At 55.6% G+C, this 19,075-nt stretch overlaps 6 protein-coding genes across 6 annotated transcripts; 4 read left to right on the forward strand and 2 right to left on the reverse strand.

Moving 5' to 3' along the window:
• Positions 1-253: 253 nt before the first annotated feature.
• BKCO1_20002 (uncharacterized protein) lies at positions 254-3,001 on the forward strand (the record flags this gene model as incomplete). Its single annotated transcript, XM_020272396.1, has 3 exons — positions 254-1,372; positions 1,430-2,844; positions 2,902-3,001. The coding sequence occupies 3 exons, from the start codon at positions 254-256 to the stop codon at positions 2,999-3,001; spliced, it is 2,634 nt and encodes an 877-aa protein (XP_020134759.1).
• Positions 3,002-5,677: 2,676 nt separating this feature from the next.
• BKCO1_20003 (uncharacterized protein) lies at positions 5,678-6,082 on the forward strand (the record flags this gene model as incomplete). The annotated part of the gene is made up of 1 exon (XM_020272507.1): positions 5,678-6,082. The coding sequence occupies one exon, from the start codon at positions 5,678-5,680 to the stop codon at positions 6,080-6,082; it is 405 nt and encodes a 134-aa protein (XP_020134758.1).
• A 124-nt stretch (positions 6,083-6,206) lies between these two features.
• BKCO1_20004 (glycosyltransferase family 31 protein) lies at positions 6,207-6,857 on the reverse strand (the record flags this gene model as incomplete). The annotated part of the gene is made up of 1 exon (XM_020272541.1): positions 6,207-6,857. The coding sequence occupies one exon, from the start codon at positions 6,855-6,857 to the stop codon at positions 6,207-6,209; it is 651 nt and encodes a 216-aa protein (XP_020134757.1).
• Positions 6,858-9,352: 2,495 nt separating this feature from the next.
• On the forward strand, positions 9,353-11,334 carry BKCO1_20005 (fad-binding domain-containing protein; the record flags this gene model as incomplete). Its single annotated transcript, XM_020272552.1, has 10 exons — positions 9,353-9,491; positions 9,543-9,646; positions 9,696-9,860; positions 9,915-10,024; positions 10,083-10,099; positions 10,150-10,193; positions 10,248-10,376; positions 10,433-10,789; positions 10,850-10,975; positions 11,071-11,334. The coding sequence occupies 10 exons, from the start codon at positions 9,353-9,355 to the stop codon at positions 11,332-11,334; spliced, it is 1,455 nt and encodes a 484-aa protein (XP_020134756.1).
• Positions 11,335-13,820: 2,486 nt separating this feature from the next.
• On the reverse strand, positions 13,821-14,789 carry BKCO1_20006 (chitin binding protein; the record flags this gene model as incomplete). Its single annotated transcript, XM_020272563.1, has 1 exon — positions 13,821-14,789. One exon carries the CDS (start codon positions 14,787-14,789, stop codon positions 13,821-13,823), a length of 969 nt encoding a protein of 322 aa, XP_020134755.1.
• Positions 14,790-15,586: 797 nt separating this feature from the next.
• BKCO1_20007 (cyclin domain-containing protein) lies at positions 15,587-16,569 on the forward strand (the record flags this gene model as incomplete). The annotated part of the gene is made up of 2 exons (XM_020272574.1): positions 15,587-15,847; positions 15,907-16,569. 2 exons carry the CDS (start codon positions 15,587-15,589, stop codon positions 16,567-16,569), a joined length of 924 nt encoding a protein of 307 aa, XP_020134754.1.
• Positions 16,570-19,075: the final 2,506 nt, after the last annotated feature.

Consider the following 19,075-nt stretch of genomic DNA (forward strand, 5'->3'; position numbering starts at 1 on the left):
CGCCGTCTCGTGCGCAATCTCTGCCTGGCCCGCCCATACAAGATGCCTTCCCAAGCTTCCTGCCGGCGCGCCCTGCTGCTGCTGCTCTTCTGCCTCTTCGCGCCTTCGTCCTGGTGCCGTGCGCTCCCCAGCTTTTTATTGGCTCTCCGGAGAGCCGTCCTATCCTTACACACCTTTCCTTCTCTTCTCCCGCCGCGTTGCCGTGCAGGTTTCACCACGCCGCCTTTCCGATCTGCCTTCTCAAATACCGCCCATGGCTAAGCCCATAGCACGCTCCAAATCCATGACGCTAAAGCGTTCCAAACGCACTAGCTACCTGGCTCAGCCCCTTCCGCCGTCACATGGTCACGCTCTGAATCCGGCTGCCATGTCTCATAACGACCTCCGCACTGTTGAACGCCTTCCCCCCAAGCGCGCCGACAGTGGTACAGCTTCAGCTTCCGGCGACGACATCCCGCGGCCCCGGACTGCCAGCAGCGCCGTGGACCGGAGCAGGCCTCTTCACACCGCGGGCACCCCCATCCAGATCCAGCACGACGAGCACACCTTCGAGTTCCCCACACCCTCGCCCGAGGCTATTAATATATCCAAGGAAAAGCTCCACCGGGACCAGACCATGCCTATTGGAATGGCCCTAGGCAGCCCCAACCAGCCCAATGCAAGTGCCTGGAAGCAGTCGCACCCCTCCATCGACCAACAGCCCAAGGAAGCTGCCGCCGCCGCTAACCTGGACCCCGCCAACGATGCCAATGCCCCTCCGTCTGCACGCCCCATGACCGGCGATGAGAAGAAGCCCAAGATCAGCAGGTGGAAGTCGCTGTTCGGCAGACGTCCTGCCGAGAAAGCACCCGCCACCCCTGCTCCCTTCTACCAACTGCAAATGCCTGTGCAGGAGACGCCAGCCGTGCCGACCATGCCCGCAAGAAAAGATGCCCATCCCGACGTCGTTGCCAGCCAGGCCTCTCTCGCGGACAACGAGAAGAGCAAAGCTGCCAAGGGCGAGGAGAAGAAGGCTCGGGGCAGGTTGAGGAGCAAGAGCAACGCCGCTGTGGAGGCCCGCGCCGCGGCACTGCCGCCACTGGATCCGCCAAAGATACCAACCGTCTACGCGGAACAAGGAAGCCCAAAGCCGGCTCCCAAGAAAGAGGAGCTCAAGAAGAAGCCGTCGCGCTTCTTCGGTCACAAGGAAGTCAGGCCTCAGATTCAGCGGGCTGAGACAAGCCCCATGTTGAACGTCGACATTCCCACCATCGAAATGGAACGGTATAGCGTCATGTTTGGAAGTTTGCTCAAGGGAGACCGCCAGTCGAACCTCCTCCATCGGCGCCAAGGCAATGAGAGGCTGAAGCCGCTCAACTCGGACTCTCTGAGGGTACATCATCCCCTATTCTCCTGTTTCCGCGCGGGTCGCGATACTAATTCACCCCAGTTGGCTGACAGGAGCCTGGCGGATCAGGGCGAACAGGGAGATGATGAGCGGCACATGCCCACCCGTCGCGCTACGTCGCCCGCGACACCGACCTTCCAGCCACCTACTCTAAACTTTTCACTATTCCCGCGCGATTCAATGACGGGCTCCCGCTCCAATTCTCCTGTCCCTGCGCGTGCACAGAGCCCTGCGCGGGCACAAAGTCCAGCCCCCAAGAACCTGAACCTTCCGAAACCTCAGCACAGGCTTCAGCGCTCATTCACCGCTCCTTCTTCGCCCGGTCGTCCTTCTTTCAACTTCGAGGACAGTGACTCCCATGCTGCGAAGGAGAGGCCGGCCGTTAGCCAAAACATTACCGAGGAACCTGAGAGTACCGAAGAGATCAGCATTGGCGTCCGCCAGGCCGATCTCATTTCAGAAGCATTCAGTGGCTCTAACCGGGACAGCCAGGCCAGCTTTGAGAGCAATGAAAGCGATGATGAGGTAGCCATCAGGCAAAAGGAGACGAAGGGCCACAACAACAGCAAAGTGGATGTGAGCGGCTGGGAAATGGTTTCCAAAAAGCAGCACCCAGACTTGCGCGTGCAAACAGCGATTGCGCAGGGTACTACCAACACCCTTGAACTGCAGAGCCAGAGCCCGTTGAGCAGCTTGAGCGGCCAGAGTGTCGCTCAGGCGAAAGAAACTGTCGCCAGACAAAACTCACTTCTCGAGAGGCAGCGTCGGGAGAGGCAAGGTTCCCAGACGGGATCACCAGTTGCGGCTTCTTCGCCAATGAAAGAGCGACGGGGGCGCAAGCCTTCCTACACCTCTTCTCCTGTTGCAGACAACAACCAGGGCGAGCAGGCCCGCGATAAGGACGCCGAAATGATGCTGGAGCAGCAGCGCCAGTTCCGCGAACGGAAGCAGAAGCAGAGGGAGGAGCAGCAGCAACAACCGCAACAGCAACAGCAGAACTCCTCCGGGCCGAGACGCCAGCCGACGCTGAAGGAGCGTGCCGAGGAGGTGCAGAACGCCAATCGCGTTGCGATCGCCCGGCAGGTATCGATCAGCCGGCAGCGCGCGCAGCGGGAGATGCTGCGTGCGCAGTCGAAATCTGGGTCCAAGGGCCACAACAGCCCCAACGGTATCGGCAGCACGACGATAAGCAGCAACCAGAAGAACACCACCTTCCACCCCTCGGAGCACAAGAGCCAGGAGTCCAGCCCCAACCCTACCATTGTCGTCCCTGAAGATGAACCGAAACCCAAGCTTGCGCGCCAGGAATCTCTGCGACGCGCGGGCCGCAATGCCACCCCGACGACCGTCACTGTCCAAAGCCCGACGGGCGAGCGTCTTGTTCAGAGGCGCACGCTTACCCCCGTCCTTGTCGATATTCCCAACCGCAAGAGTGTTGTCGGGAACATCGTTGACGAGTGAGTATTTCCCTTTAACTTTTTTTTTGAGCTTTTGGGACTGACTTTCCTTTGCAGAGGTGACTATGACGCGCCGCTGATGCCGCCCCCTATGCCGTTTGCCATGTCAGACCCCAACCGCGCCAGCACGGTCTCATTCAGCCACCTCAACTGTTGATATATCATGACTTGCTCATCTTTCCCTTTTCTTTTACTCGTCATGTTTATCCCGGGCGAGGGCGGATACATCAAAACGGCATAAATTACAAACCGGAGTTTTACATGAACTGGGCAGGGGTGCCCAAGTCTGGTTGAAAGGTTACAAGGGTTTCATGGGAGTGGTTTTACAGAGTAGGAGGGATTTCCTGGGCTTGGGGCGTTGACGTTCTACTTACTGCTTCATTTTCGCATTCTCGGTTTCCTTACAGCGTTTCTGGTGCACCACTTTCGAAAAGCTGGTGATGATTTTGGTGTTTCTTCCCTTCTCATCTGGAGCCTTGAGGGCTCGGGTCGTCAAGCTGCACGCCAATTCACCATTGTCGCTTTTTCCTTGCCTCTTGCTTCAATTTTTCAATGCCTTTTGGCAAAACACTTTCTGATGCTTGCACTTCAGACAGATACCCCACATTTTTTTTTCTTGCATGTTTGCCATCCGAACGTTTTTGGTCTTTTTCATTTGACATTGGCCATTTTCTTGCTCTACGCATCTTCTTCACTTGCATCTCTCTTGGCATCCAGAGCACGATCTTTGGGGGTCGCCAAAGCTTTCTACTTCTTTCCCCTTGCACATGGTCCTGCGGCACAGGACAAGGATTTGGCCTCCGCTAGTCGGACACGATATCGAAATATATCTTCACTTCCCTTCCTTTCTCCTTTGTTTACTGGCTTCTCTTTGCTTCTATTCTTCACCTCAGCAACGATATTTTTAGACCAACGCGAAACTTCATATCCTTCCATCTCGGTCTTCGTTTGATGCGACACTGTCTGACTTGGAATCTGAGCGAGCAGTGACTCTCGGCCAGCGGCGGAAGCAGTACGGTGAAGGTCCATCGGCATGACGCACACCGCAAGAAAGGCTGGCAGGCAACAGCGAGAGAACCTTACGCGTCTACAATGCGCCGATCAAGCACTGCCAAGGCGGCTCGACAGAGCCAAAACCCACGGCCACGGTACACGGCCTGACACGGTGCCAATAGCATTACTTCTTTTATTCTTTCCTTCTGCCTGCCGTTTCGACAACGCACATGGGCGTGGGGGCGAATCGTTTGCTGTTGATGAGGCATTATTCAGGGTGATCCGAGCACGTTTCACGATGCCTCCCACATCCCACCCACATGGCTTCACCGGTACGCATTCACGTTGATCTGCGACGTCTAGACGTTTTTTCTTTGCCCTCTTTCTTGTTTTAGAATGCCCTTTCCAGCCCTTTTTCTTGGCGCTGTTTCTCGTCCGTTCGGGGCAGGTGGTCGCTGACTTGTATGCATGCCCTATCGGTGTTGCCGGATTTGGTCTCCTGTTCTAAGGCTTGGGATGTGTGGGCGTGTTTGACCCGTGCTCGTTGCCGAATTTGCCGAGCTGGTGAGTCGGTTTGTTCGTCGGGCTCGACGCTTTGGCGGTTGAGCGTCCCCGGGTCGTTCGTCGCGGAAGTGTCGCAGACGAAGGGTTGGGTAAAGAGGAGGAGTAACTCGAAATGCATGTATGTTGTGGAGTTGACTCCGTTTTACTCTCGTCTTTTTTCTTCTACATTCCTTGAGCCAGTGCTGTGGCTTCGGCGCGCACCGAGATGGAGCTGCACGCACTGGTCTTCCATCACTCTTGAGTTGCCCATTTGGGGAGCATTGACGGTGGTGGCGGCGCAGGGGCCCAATCCGGTCGCCCAAGCTTTTCCTTATCGCATCGTGTCAGGTCGTACTCGCGGTCTCGTGCATATTCGGATACTTGCGACGACCCATGTGGGCACGGTTGCCGAACAATGCAGAAGAATGAATTGAAGCAGGGGCGTCAGGTAGCACGTTCTGTTATACTTTACGCGGTTGCCTTTTTGGGTAAAGCGCCCGGCGCTAGAATAAGCATCTTTGAATGTTTGTTGGGAATGAATGGGCTTATGTGGTTGCGCGTTATGTTTATGTATGCGTATGGTTGCGCTCGTCAGTCTCCCATCACTGGCACCATGCGAGGCGCTGTCTGTTGCTGAGGCGATGCTCGCATTCGCTTCCCAAGGAAGTTTGTTTCCACTGTCCCGCAATCGCTGCTCACAGAACCAGATCAAATGCATTATCGGTGACCTTTTGCAAGCCTGTCATCATCTATTCAGAGCAGTCTTGCATCATCCCACAATCCAATCTCCCTTCCTACACCCGTTCATCCTCTCCACAAACTTGTCTATCCTCTCCACGATCCACCCACTCGTCATCACCACCTCCTGTCCATTCGCCCCTTCCACCTCCTGTCCCAGCCTCACCTCCTTGGCCCATTTGCACGTGCCATCACCGCCACCATCCCACATCCACTGCATACACTCGCCCATCGCCTCACACGCCCTCCTGCACCCCTCCTTGCTCTTCCCCCCTCCCCACTCCAGCATCTGCCACCCAGCCATCTCCTCCGGGCTCAAATTGTTCCAACTCCCCCGCTCCCCCTTCCGCACCTCCGGCGCCACAAACTCCTCAAAAACATGATAATACCTCATGACCGCCCCCTCCTCCTCAGCCCCAGCCCCAGCCCTTCCCTTCCACCACCCCCCATTACTCCCGCGCCCACCGCTCCCATGACCAAAAAAACCCCTCTCAAACTCCCACACCCTCCCCACCCACTCCGCACTCATGTGATGCCAACTCACAACCGGAAAACACCAATGCCTCTCCGTGTAGTCGAGCGAAAACGGCGTCTCCCCCTGCATCATCGGCCACGCGGCCGTCAGCGGCACCCCTCTGCCCTTGCTGCCCCCTCTACCCCCTCTACCCCCGTCGCTGCCCCCGCCCTTGCTGCCCCCGCCGCCGTCACCGTTGCCGTCGCCGCCATCGCCGTCGCCGACATTGCCGTCTCCGCCGTCATCGCCGCGCAGCGCCTGCGCGAGGACGAGGTCGCCCGCCCAGGCGGCGGCGGTGAGGCGCGCGTACAGGCCCGGGTCGGCGTCGAGGCGGCCGACGAGGGCGGCGAGGGCGGGGCGCGAGAGGACGATGCCGGTGCCGCCGTGGGCGAAGGGGGTGGAGTCGATGAAGGTGGGGGAGCCTTTTTTTTTGGATTGGGTTTGTGTTAGCTGGTGGGGGTGGGTGGATGGGTGATTGGGGGGGATTGGGTCTGGGGGAGTCTGGGGGGGATTGAGGGTGGGGGGGAAGAGGCGCGGACGGGCGGACGGGCGGACGGGCGGACATACCTAGGTATCAGGGCTTTGAGGCGTCGAGGCGGGGCAGCCAGCGGAGGAGGTTGGACCACATGAGGGCGGTGTCGGCCTCGATGAAGACGAACCACTTGGTGTGCGGGCCCGGGGCGGCGGCGAGGGCTTTTTGCATCAGCGGGAGGAACTTCCATTTGTCGAGGTCCCAGGCCTTTTGGTGGAGGGAGGGGTCCGAGGATGCTTTGGCGGTGATGTTGACGCCGGCGCGCTGCCAGGCACGCAGCTGGTGGTAGAAGGCGAAGGCGTCGGGGTGGGCGGACTGCACGGCGGCGGGGACGTCGGCGAGGGTGTCGTGGACGGGGTGGCCGGCGATGGTGTCGTCGAGGTCGGAGAAGAGGGCGTAGTGCGGCGCGCAGTGGAGGGTGGTGGAGAAGTGGATGGGGAGCTTGGCGTGGGCTTCGGTCGCGCCCGTCTTGAGCACGACGAGGATATCGTCGGCGCCGGGGAGGTGCGACGGGCAGGCTGCTGGGGCGAGCGGCGGCGAGGAGAGCGCGGGGTCGTGGTCGGGGAGGGGGCTGGTGAAGTTAGGCCGGTCGACGAGCCGGTGTAGGATCAGGATGGAGAGGACGAGGCAGACTGCCGCCGTGATGATGAATTGCGCCTTTCGGCGGACGTGGCCGTGCTTCAGTCCTTCCATGTTGCCACAAGCATGCGGGTCTTGCTGCTGAAGCAAAGAAGTAGATGCATTTTGGGCAGCGGACAGTATAGAGTGGGTAGACAGGAGGGCATTGTATTGATTGTACCCGCCGGTTGCGGTATATAGCTGCTAAAGTCTGAGGTTCCATGGTTCTCGGTGAAGATTAAAACCCAGAGAATAGTAACTTGTGGGATGGTGGACTACTGTGGTTGGGATTTGGATCTCGACTCTATCTGATCGGTGCGGAAACACAAATAGCCGCAAGCATCTGACCGAGGTTGATATTAAGTAGTAGTTGCTTCTTTGGCGGGGAGAAATCTGCTCCACTGTAGGGAAGACAGTTCGAAATGTGTTGAGGAGCCAAGGGTTAGGAGTGCATACCCCTGCCGGTTTAGGCTTAGTTCCTTGCTTCTTCACGACTGCCTTCGTCCAGTACTTGCCGCGACTCCTGGTCCTTGTCCGAGTATTGTTTCTGGGAAAAGAGGGTGCTGACTCTGCATAATGAATGGCCCGAGCAGGGCTTCGGTACCGTATTGAACTGGCGTATTACTTTTGAGGTCTCCATCCTTATTCCTCGCTGCAACGAAGAAAAATAAAACAGAAATCAGTCCGATACATCAGTGCAAGCAGCTCGATGTACATCCTTGGAGTTCCTCTGATAGCCTAACGAGACACCATCGTTATTCGTCATCCGTGTCGACATTTAAACCTCCCCGGCCAATCGCCTTCATGCATACTTACCGATCGAAGTCCCGCAAGATGATTTGTAAGATCAGTCTCGCAGAGACAAGGAAAGCGTGTTTCCGCTGCTACACGTAAATGGTTAGTGTTCCAATTTTCCAAGGTTTCCAATCAGTCCGCATCCGGCGTCTAGTCTTGCTTGGAACACCCACGTCAAGGTTCGGTCAGTTTGCAGCAACAGTATTATTGCGAGCCAAGAGCGCGTAGATCCTACTACGGTTTATCTTCATCCCTCGCCCTGAGAATAATCTTGACAGGACAGGTTTCTCGATAACTAGGAGAAAGACTGAGATTCCGACCATGCTTGCTGGTCGCGACGAAGCCAGACGGGTCGAGGAGAACTACCAATATTAAAGGCCCAGCGACTAACTTTTCGACGCATCTCGCCCCCTCGGACTCCACCAACAGACCCGCCTACTTCTTCTTCGAACCTCTCGACTCTCTGATTTCTTATCCTCCCACGGCCTGGTAACACAAATGCATCAAACATCCGAGCCGACTGCACTTCGATTTTCCATGTCTTGGTGACGGCTCCACCAGCCAACGGCCAATAGCGGAAGCATTGCCCACAATGTGGTCCCGACTCTTCACGAACACAACAACACCGAGAGCAAAAGAAAATTTCTCTCCGAGACAGACAACGCCGGCTGGAGACAAAAGGGATGCGTCGGCCGGGAATCGAACCCGGGGCTCATCGAGTTCAAGAACCGAGATGTTATCTCGTCATGGCAACGATGAATTTTACCACTAAACCACCAACGCTGATGAGTTGTGATGAGAGCGTACTTGCTCAGAAACAATATAATGTAACTTGCTAACTATTCTCGTGGAGCATGGTACTCTGATACGAGGCGGGATGGTCGTTCCGTAGAGATGTCGTCGCCGCCAGATATGTCATTCGAAGTGTGTGTATAGGCTTGGGATATCGCTTTCACAAGCCCTTGATTCTCTGACAGTCCCACAAGTATAAAGAATGTACATGTACATACATACATACATACGACTTCGGACACGCGCCGCTCGCTACATGAAGATGACCTTCTAAGAACGGGGTGGTCAAAAAATCTTCTGCACAAACAAAAGCATGCATATGGCATGGCTGTGGGTCTGCGTATCCCTGGAACGAGAGTGTCGTCTCCGTCGGCGTAGTCCTCCTTCAGCACGGAAGCACGCTCCGTCGGAAGTAGCGCCGAGCCGCAGACGCCTAGAATGCCGACAGAACTTCAGAAGCAATATGGTTGGCGCATTTGCCACCGTATGGAGCTGTGTGGAGTCCAAGGCAGCATGTCCGTGGCGTGGTGACGAGACGAGTGGGCCCCTGTCTTTCGTACCGAGCCAAAAGCATGGATGCCAATGACACAACAGCCGGTACGACATGCCAAGAACGAACGCTGCTCAATCTCTAAAGATTCGTTTCAGGCAGGTACCAGTCTCGGGTTCTGGCTCCAGTGGTTCGAGTCGATTACTGCGAAGAGGTATAGATTTTCATAGATCCACAGCCAAATAACCCCACTTGTTCGACCCCGCTACCTCGGTGCCGAGGTCGCTCTTTGGTATTGTGATCGACCCCTGGATTTCTCGGTTATCCATGCCTTCAAGAAACAGTCTGCACTGCTGAATAGTGGAACAGCTTGGCTGTATGTATATCTTGTTTTTTGATCCACTTGCAAAAGGGCCGAGGCAGGTATTCCCGCCGCCGGCTTCTACATAAAGAAGACACTGTTGGCTTGATTGAAAGCAACCAGGACACGAAAATGATTCACTCCGCTCTTTCATTGTGGGTCCTTCTGACATTTGCCACATCTGTGTTATCACAAGCAAACTTGAGCGTTGTTGGAACATGTCAAGAGATCGCCTCTAAAGTCTCCAGTGCGAGCGATGTCATCTATGCATGTGAGTCGACCGTCTCCTGCAAATCAATTCAGATTAACCTGATCTTGATAGTGCATCCCAATTTCCTCCCCGATATCCATCACTGGTACCTTTCCTCAAGCCAGACTCCGACATGCGTCTTTGAGCCCGGATCTGTGGAGGACTTGGCCACAGCCGTAAGCTCTCCCTTTCCGCAACGCTATACATGCTAACCTCTGATTTCAGGTGCAAATTATCGGCTCTGCTCGGTCTCCATTTGCAGTGAGATCAGGCGGGCATGCGTCCAATCCTGGCTTCTCGAGCACGACCGGGGTCCACATCTCCTTGAATCGCATGGACCAAGTTGTACTCTCTGCCGACAAATCAACCGTCGAGATCGGGACTGGAACAGTGAGTGGTTTTAGCGTGGATAGACTTGGCTGAGGTCACTCTAATACTATCCAGACTTGGGCAGATGTCTACGAAAAGCTTGAAGATACCGGCTACAATGTCGTCGGTGGGCGGACTGTTGGCCCGGGTGTTGGTGGATTCACCCTGGGTGGCGGGTTTTCTTGGTAGGCAGCATAGTCTGACTGCACAAACATGGTATGGCTAATCCGCTTTGTTCTGTAGGAAAACCAATCAACACGGTCGGCTCCATTTCATTTCTTATCACAGGCATCTTCCTGACCTCGTCAAGGCTTAACATGCGATACGGTCAAGAGCTTTACCTTAGTATTACCTGTCAGTGTTACTCGCGCTCGATAAAGATACCGTGAATGAACTGACCAACCGCAGAACGGAACTATCACACGCGTCGACTCGGACAAGCCGGATCTCTTCTTCGCTCTGAAAGGAGGTCTGAACAGATTTGGGATCGTCGCCTCAGCCGAGTTTTACACCCACGAACAGCCTTCTCAAATATATGTAAGTCTCATGGGAGTTTTCTATTCATTAACGAAGATCTTATGCAAAGATTACAGGGCGGCTTGGCGGTATATGGCAACGATAAGCTTGATGCCATTCTCGAGGCCACTGCAAAGTTTGATGCGGAAAACACCGATCCCAAGGCGCAAGTCATTACGACGCTTGAAGGATCGTCATTGACCGGTACCTCCGCTTTGGTGCTGTTCTTTTACGATGGACCGAGTCGGCCGGAAAGCTTCAGTGTCTTTGACAACATTACGGCAACACTGGACATCACAGGCACAAAGACCTTTGCCGAATTCGTCCAAATGTTTCAATCCAATATTGTCATCAATGCTCGTGGGACCTTTCACACTCTTTCCACGTCAAAGTTGACATCTGGATTCTTGACCGCGGTCAGGAACGAGACAGACGTAAGCTTGCGATTTGTCTAATACTTTGTCAGTATACTGACTTCGCCGTCTTTCTTCCAGACCTTCGGCAAAGTGATGGCAAGCCACAGCGGGTCGAGCATAAGCTACGACATTGAGCCTTTCCTTAAGACATACGGTGAAAAGGCAACTGACAGCGCCTACCCGCATCACGATTCGCCTCTTCCTGTAAGTAAAAATTCAGTCAAGTACCCGCACAAAGCATAAGTTTTTGCCAACGTACAAAGAAACAAATAACAGGACTGACCAACGTTCCACTGCAGTTGAACTTGTACTTTGCCTGGCTCTCGCCCGCCGACGATGAGTTCTGGTACGATGCGATGCGCTCGTCCATCCAGAATCTGAGGAGAATCGCCATCGAAGAAGGCATCTATTCTTCTGATTTCACTACCTATCCTAACTACGCGATCTCAAATACAACGGCGGAGGATTTGTACGGGGCCAGCAACGCAGAAAGACTCCGTAGCATTAGGAGCCAGATTGATCCAGATGGTATCATGGAACTGGCAGGTGGCTTCTCCATTTAGTTTGGCATTCTCCCAAGTAACTCACTGATTTCTTGGGCGTATTGAAGGCTGAGGAATGGAAGATACGGCAGCTGATGCCTGTTAAATTATCAAGAGCTACGCCTTCCTTGAAATGACTCTGTTCGGTTGTTCAATCCTTCGTTCCTATACTGTAGACTTTTTGGCTCGTACTATTAGCGATATGAGTTTTGATTATATCGCCGGTGCGCTCAAGCTGGATAACAATGTTGACGAGGCTTGGCTCTCAGAGGCTCATTCCCTTGTTCTTTCGGCTGGAGAGTGCAGCGCTGAGCGCGCTTGGCTGCTCAATCAACAGGAGGTGAGGTAATGCCAAGGAGGAACGCACAATCACTTCCTACTTACTATTGGATACAACAAGCTTAGACCGGTACTGTATCACGACGTAGACCAGCAGGATACCAGGTTCAGAGATGAACACAAAACCTTGGCAGTGAATCTATCAGTACGTACCCATTCCTCCACATGTTTTTCGTTCTTGTACAGCTCAGAATATCTATCGTCCAGGGGACCTGCAACGGTAAGCAACATGGGCGATTGAGAAGCGTAGGCGGCTTACCTCAAGTGTGACGTACCACTATTGAGGTCATTCGTAGCGTGTGCTTGAGACGTCCTGAGGGAGGGGGTTAGGAGAGTGGCAAGAACTTCTCCAGTTCTTCTCCATTTCTTCTCGTCCTCGGCCTGGCTTAATAGAGGAGTGTCCCTCAGGAGTTCAACATCAAATGGCGACTATAGAGTACGGAAGGTGGCTGAAGTGGCGGCGTGGCGATGAGACGAGCCGGGCAAAGTACTCAACGCTGTTGGTTGCCGCAATTTTATATCCCACAGGCCGGCCAAGGTAAGTCTATAGCCTATAAACTCAAAAGCTCATGTTTCCACTGATTTTGATTCTACAGGGCGCATACCACCACAAGTGGATTCAGGAGAGCTATTAGAGGCCGGAGTGACCATTTTGGCCTCTTTTGTCAACCTTCATCCTTGTATACCAATTACCTGTCAGTTTCTTTTTTATTGGATACCCAGCCGTGATCATGCCAGACCTCATACGTAGAACTCCATGGTACCATTGCCACACTACTTCATACTCTCCACTACCACGCTACTGTACACCTATGTATACCAACCTCCCCCACAGACTCCACCACATGAACCCCCACAATGACATCCCCAGCCACACGCAGCCCCTCCGCACATAAGCCCAAACACTAAACCCGATCCCTTTCCCCACCACACCGCAGCACCCCTTCGTTTCCAACCAAAAAAGCCCCCCTGTCCCGCTCCGTTTCACGCCCAAACACCAATAGATGTACCTAGTATCTGACGCGTCACTCACTCACCCACTCACCTCTGCAGCAAAAGCGCGCGCGTGCCTGCTGCAGCAAAAAAACGCCGTCCGTCACTTCGCTTTCCCCTGCCCCGGATCATATGTAAAAGCAAATGCAATATGCGCATATGTATGCAGTATCCCGCATTCGCGCATCTGCGGCCGCGGAGCCAACTAGAGCGCGGATGTGTCATCGACTCCCCCTCCCACCCCGCCTCAAAAAAAAAACAAAAAAGGAAAGAAGGAAAGGGAAAAAAGGTTTCAGGAAAGAAGTCATGTGCGTGGCGGACGCGGACGCGAGACTTGCTTCCCGCCGCTGACTGACTGACTGACTGACTCAATGCGATGGTGGTCGCGCTCGACATGCATGTCTATGTACATACCAGAAGCTCAAAAGCAAGGGGAGGGGTGAGAAAAAAAAAAGAAAGAAAGGAATATATCCTTGGCGCAGAGGCTTGTGTTGATTAAGTGAAAAGTGGGTGGGTGGGCGGTCGGTGCCCTGGCTACCTGGAGCCCTGTGAGAGGCAGGCAGCACGCCTCGGAGGTTTGGGATTGATTTATTGTTAGATGCGAGGAAACGAATGACCTACGGGCTGGTGGCCTGACACCGCCGCCCCGCGCTTTTTTTTTTTTTGCTAGCATCGCGCAGCTGACGTGTCAGCGGCTGGGGGGAGGGGGAAGAAGATGGCAGGGCTGGACGGCGGCTGACGAGTCCCTTATCATCTAGGGCTTGTTTCAGTTGATTGTTTTGTGTAGCGCCGGCTGGTGCCAGTCTTGCAGGTCCGTCTGACGAGCGGATCCGAAGAAGCTTTGCGGGAAGGGAATAAGCTTCTAGGAGATTTGCTAGCTGTCCATGAATAAGGAGAACATTTGGCACAACACAAAGCTCAAGGTTATCAGAAAGGTGTTTGTGACGGAAAGGCAAAGCCATATATTTTGTACATTGAAGAAGGATCTTGCTCTGGCAGTGGAAAAAAATATTCTACCTCGCTGGAAATACAAAGTCTTTAAACTGGGCTCTTTCGAGCCCATCTTTTCATCTCTCTACAATACCCGAAGGACTTTCACATCCCCCTCCTGCTTCGCATTCCTCTAGAGACAACAGCGTTAAAGATCACGGCGTGATGCGAGACTTGGCGAGCGTTTAAGCGCGGAGGTCACGGGCGTGGCGGCGGGCCTTCTTGGAGGAAGAAGACTCGATGCTGGAGACGAGCTCGGCGAACCAGTCAACGAGGTCCTGGACGGTGGTGCCCTCGGGCAGCGACGACTCGGGGATGACGCTGGCAGAGCCGGTGGCGGTGGCGGGCAGGGTCTGGGTCAGGACGCTGGAGGGGAAGGCGGCGGCGATCTGCTGGGCGAGCTGGCTGTCCGACGAGGAAGAGGCGGCGGTGGTGGCCGGGGCGGTGGCGGCGGCGGCCGAGGTGGCCAGGGTGGACGAGGGGGTGGCGGCAGCGGCGACGGCGACCTTGGAGGTGGCCGAGGCGGCCGAGGAGGCGGCAGCAGAGCTGGAGCCGGAAGAGGACGAGCCGGAACCGGAGCCGCTCATGGTGAAGTCGACGCAGGCCTCGTAGGTCTGGTCGATGTCCTCGGCGAACCAGTACCACTGGATGACGCAGTCGCCAGCGGTGGCGCACTGGTCGCCAAGGTCGGAGGGCATGGTGATGCTGAAGGAGGTGTCGGTGTCCTTGACGCCGGTGGCGGTCGAGGCGTAGACGTCCCAGCTCTTCAGGGCGGAGCCGATGACGCTGTTGGAGGCAGTGTCGACGATGGAGACGTTGGCAACACCGGTGTGGGGGGCGTGGATCTCGGCGGTGAAGGCGACTTCCTGGCCGGCAGTGTAGGTCTGGACGTTGTCCTTGTTGTCGTCGAACTTGTAGCCCTTGCAGAGCCAGATGTCGCAGGCGGCGGCATCGTAGTCGCTCTGGGAGCTGGCGACCTGGAGCTCGCCCTGGACGTTGCCGTAGTGGTCCGACTGCTGGTTGGTGTAGACCTGCTGGCCGCAAGCGGCAGCCATGGCATCGCCGGGCATGCGGGCCTGGGGCTTGGAGATGTAGCCGTGGCCGGCGACCAGGGTGGCCAGGACGGGGAGGGCGGCAATGTACTTGGCAGACATGTTGACGGTGGTGTAGAGAAGGTGGATCTTTGCGGTGCAGCGAAAAGAGATGGTGGTGTCCGGGTACCTGTACCTGGGAAACGAATGGAGGGCGGAAAAGAACGTGGAGGTCACAGACCGGGAAGAGAGCAAGATTCAGCTGGAGATGGCGAGCCTTGGTGGGGAGAGAAAGCCGACATTGGGGGCAGCGGCAGGTCAAATATAGCTGCGAGTCCCTATCGCGGCGAAACGGGTGGGGCGTAGCAAACGGGGCGTGGGTGTTTCGTCGACTGCCGCATCGGGCGAAGCGGTGTCAGTCGGCACGGGTCGGGCTGGGCTGTGGGCGGCTGGCGACCCCGGCGGCTGGCCTCGTTCTGCTCGGCTGGTGTTTTCAAACAACATGCCGCGCCCCTGGCCATCTCCGTGCGCACGTTGGCGGGGATGCCGTCGCTCGGGGCCCCTGGGTGGTCGCTTAGCAGCCCGCTCTGGGCGCCGCCGCCGAGCGCTGTCTCAGATTTACAGCGACTTCTGGGGGCTGCCAGCGTAGCCGCCTGCGCCAGTGCGCCAGGTGCCGAGCGCAGAGCCGCGGCCGGAGCGCGCCAGAGCCGTGCATGACGTTCGTGTGGTGGTGAGGGGAGCGAGCCGAGTGGCGGCGGAGAATTGTTGTTCTCTCTGAGTCTGTGCCCGCTCTGTTTCGCAGCTGCTAATCTCGCCAAGCTCAGCGCCCATCGCCCATCGCCTGGGCGTCCCACGCGCCGCAACCAGAAGCGACAGAAGCGACCTCACCTGAAGCGCTCCTCCAGCCGCAACACACTGCAATGTCCGATATGGCGCCCCAGCACCCCTCGCACCTGTCCAACCCGCTGGCCACCCCCGCCCAGCTGGCCCAGTCCGGCTCGCAGCTCGACGGCGTCCCCACCGACCTCGAGGACTCGATCCGATTCGCCGGCCAGCGCCTCACCCAGGCCGCCGGCATCCTGCTGCGCCTGCCGCAGGACATCGTCGCCCAGGCCATTGTCGTCTTCACTCGCTTCTGGATCGGCTCCGAGGGCGGCAGTCTCAAGGACTACGGCGCCAAGGTACTCTTTCACGTGACTCTCCACCTCCCACTCCCCAATCTGCTCACCTCCCCGGCCAGGATGTCTCCGCCGCCGCCCTCTACACCGTCGCCAAGCTCTCCGCCTACCCGAGGCCGCCGCGAGCCGTCATCAATGCCTACCAGTATCTCGACAGCCTCCCAGCCACCTATGTGGACCCCCAAAAACTGCACCAGGAGGACCTCGTGGACCCGGAAGCCTACTACGTGAGCGAGGGCACCTACCACGCCCTGCGCGCCCTGCTGCTCAAGACGGAAGCCCACGTGCTGCGCGTGCTCGGCTTCGACACGCACGTCGCCCTGCCCTACACGCTGGTCATCAACTACCTGCAGGCGCTGGGCGTCGTCTTCGACGACGGCGACGGCGACGGCACCGAGCTCGCGCGCCGCGCCTTCGCCCTGCTCAACACCGCCCTGCTGAGCCCGCAGCTGGTGTGCTGCACCCACCAGCCGCCGCAGCTCGCCACCGCCGCCGTCTACCTCGCCGCGCGCGACGTTGGCGTCAAGCTGCCCGGCGAGCCGTGGTGGGAGGTCTTCGACACGGACCGCGAGGAGCTCGGCTTCCTCGTCGTCGCCATGGTCAGCATGCCTGGCTTCGCCGCCGAGGAGAAGGCCAAGTGGGGGACCCGCCGCAGGGTGCCGCTGACGCTCGAGGAGCTCGACGCCGAGCTGGAGCGCCGGCGGATGCTCGAAGAGGGCCAATGAATGATGATGGCGCGATCGTGATTGGTGATTGCCGATGATTCTCACTACCCGAAGGAGAAACTCGAAACGAGATGTGCAAGATATGCGAGATTGGAACGAGAAGACGAACGTCCCGGAATGCCAAGCGGCCGACCACTCAAACCCCCTCCCAAGAATGTTCGTGATCGCTTCCGGAGGAACAGTGCGTGCCTCTGCCCCTAAAATTGTCCATGGGATCTGCTTTCCGTAACATTGTGTTGCGACCCAGTTTGGCCAGTTTTTGTGGAGCCGAGGCCAAAATGGTGAGCTGGCGGCGTGTCGTCGGCATAATGCCTCAGTTTTTAAAGGAGGCTCATTATTGTACAGTCAGGCCGGCTATGTACTGCGCTGTCAATGCCCCGATGGAAACCCATCCGTGCGAGCTTGGGGCCCGGGAGGTGGTCTCAGGGGAGCGAAGAAGCTTGATAGAGGAGGTACATGATAGCAATGCAACGGTCATCATTTCAAGCAACGACACTGAATCAAAAGATTTCCCAAGTCCCATCTATGCTGCCTCCCCCTCTTCTATCCTCACTCATTTACCACCTTGCCTCGTCCGCGCTGGCGGAATTCTTCAGCTTCGGTCAGAACTGCTTGAGGAGTCGGGAATTGCAGGAATGCACGGGCCGGTCCGTCTGGCTCGAGCGTTTTTCCAGCACTTCTGCCACTGTCAAACATGCCAAACGTTTCTCAAACACGATCGTCGCAAGGACGACTGCACTCGGTTTTGCTCTGGAACGTGAGTCAAAACACATGAAAGCTTCAAGATACGGAGAAGCATATAGCTTCGCGCGGTAATACTATATTGCGCGAGTCATCGTAACAGTTTAAGCTTCTCTCTGGCGGATGCTTGCCGGCTGCCGTTGGCCTCGGCATATATAAGCTTAGATGACTGCTTTTAGAGTTTTGGTTGGCGCTGCTTCCCGCAATCAGGGTGGAGCTTCATTCAGATAAGTACGGGTCAAAGCTGTCCGGCTCTTCGCCTTTGCTCGAGGAATACAGTTACCCACTACTTATCGTTTTTGTTGGCTTTTGCCATCATTCTTTCGATACCCGACGATATTCGGCCAGAGCTCTACAGCCCCTCGATTCTTCGATGTTATGGGCTGTCCTCGTTGTGCATATTCCAGCGCTATATGCGTGTGCAAATTTGCAAATGACAGTCTCCACCGCCCGCAAGGAGGAATAAATAAAAACCTGGCACGTGTTTTAACAGAGTGGATGCGACGGTATGCTAGTCCCATTTCTGCTGAAATCCAGGTATGGGCTACTATATAATGCCCTCATCTCTATCTTTTGCTCTTCTTAACGCGCCATACTGTTTCTTTTCCACTAAGCGATTTAGGTCCGCCTCGCCACTCTTCCCTTGTCTTTGCTTCTCCTCGAAGCCTCGCTTCCAACCCTAAAGTCTCCCCCTCTCGCTCTTATGTCAGAGCTTAATGCAGCGCTTGATGACTTTCATCACCAATAGCATGGCTGCATTACTCAGTGCTTGAAGTCATTCTTAAGCTTAAATGATGCGTGTCTTCAATTTGTATCACTGCAAATTCATCTCGACCCGTCTGCCGCAGTCCATAAAACTTTGACTTAAACCATTGTCCCCGACACGAAGGAAAAGTATTGTAATCGTGGTAGGGTCCTTATTCTTTTGCAGATAGGACCTCGGAGTGTATTTGTCTGCTTGGTGTAAATGACAGTTTGGGTTTGAGAATGATTATATATATGACCTCATGGTGCATTGACTGATACGGAAATCCTCGTGACGACAATTATCCCGGAACCACCAGTCGGAATAAGACCACATGCAGTAGACAGCATCCGGTGCTGCATTCGGTGTAGCGCAAAAGAACATACTCGGTACATACTCTTCTTCGCTTCCATTACAGCCAATGCCGCCTGAGAATGACCCACACGAGCAGTTTTGAGGCTGGATATGTCGTAACTTAGCTCCGTGGCACCGCCGTCAAGAAACAAGAAAGGACAATAGCCATATCACAATGTGTCTCGAACACTCTCAAATCACCTCTCAGACATCAACTTACTTTCCGGCTCCCACATTGATGTCAAGCCAAAAAAAAAAAGAAAAAAAAAGAAGTAATACCACCAACAAGTACCCGTACTCAACCACATCATCAACAGCCAACAGTGCGCTGCATCATCGTCACCACAACAACCAAAATCATCACTACGGTCACCGCAACGACTACCCACCATCGCTCGGCGCACACAAAGTACGGTGGAATACATGATGTTCTGCACCCCAACCCACCGCTCTGCTCTCCCTTTGCCAAAGACAAAAAGCCTGTATCCATGGGAAGATCAGCGCCGCGATTAAATATTGCCGAAAAGATGTACCGATTCCGCATTCTTCAGCGAGTCACAAGGCCTGTGTGGAGAGCCGAACGCAACGGCACGTGTAAGAGGAACGTCAGAAAGAAGAAACGAAAAAAAAATGAAGCGCAATGTGCCGCCAGCAGCTGACAGCCTG

The sequence above is a fragment of the Diplodia corticola genome (assembly GCF_001883845.1).
Source record: "Diplodia corticola strain CBS 112549 chromosome Unknown scaffold2, whole genome shotgun sequence".
Classification (NCBI taxonomy): Eukaryota; Fungi; Ascomycota; class Dothideomycetes; order Botryosphaeriales; family Botryosphaeriaceae; genus Diplodia; species Diplodia corticola.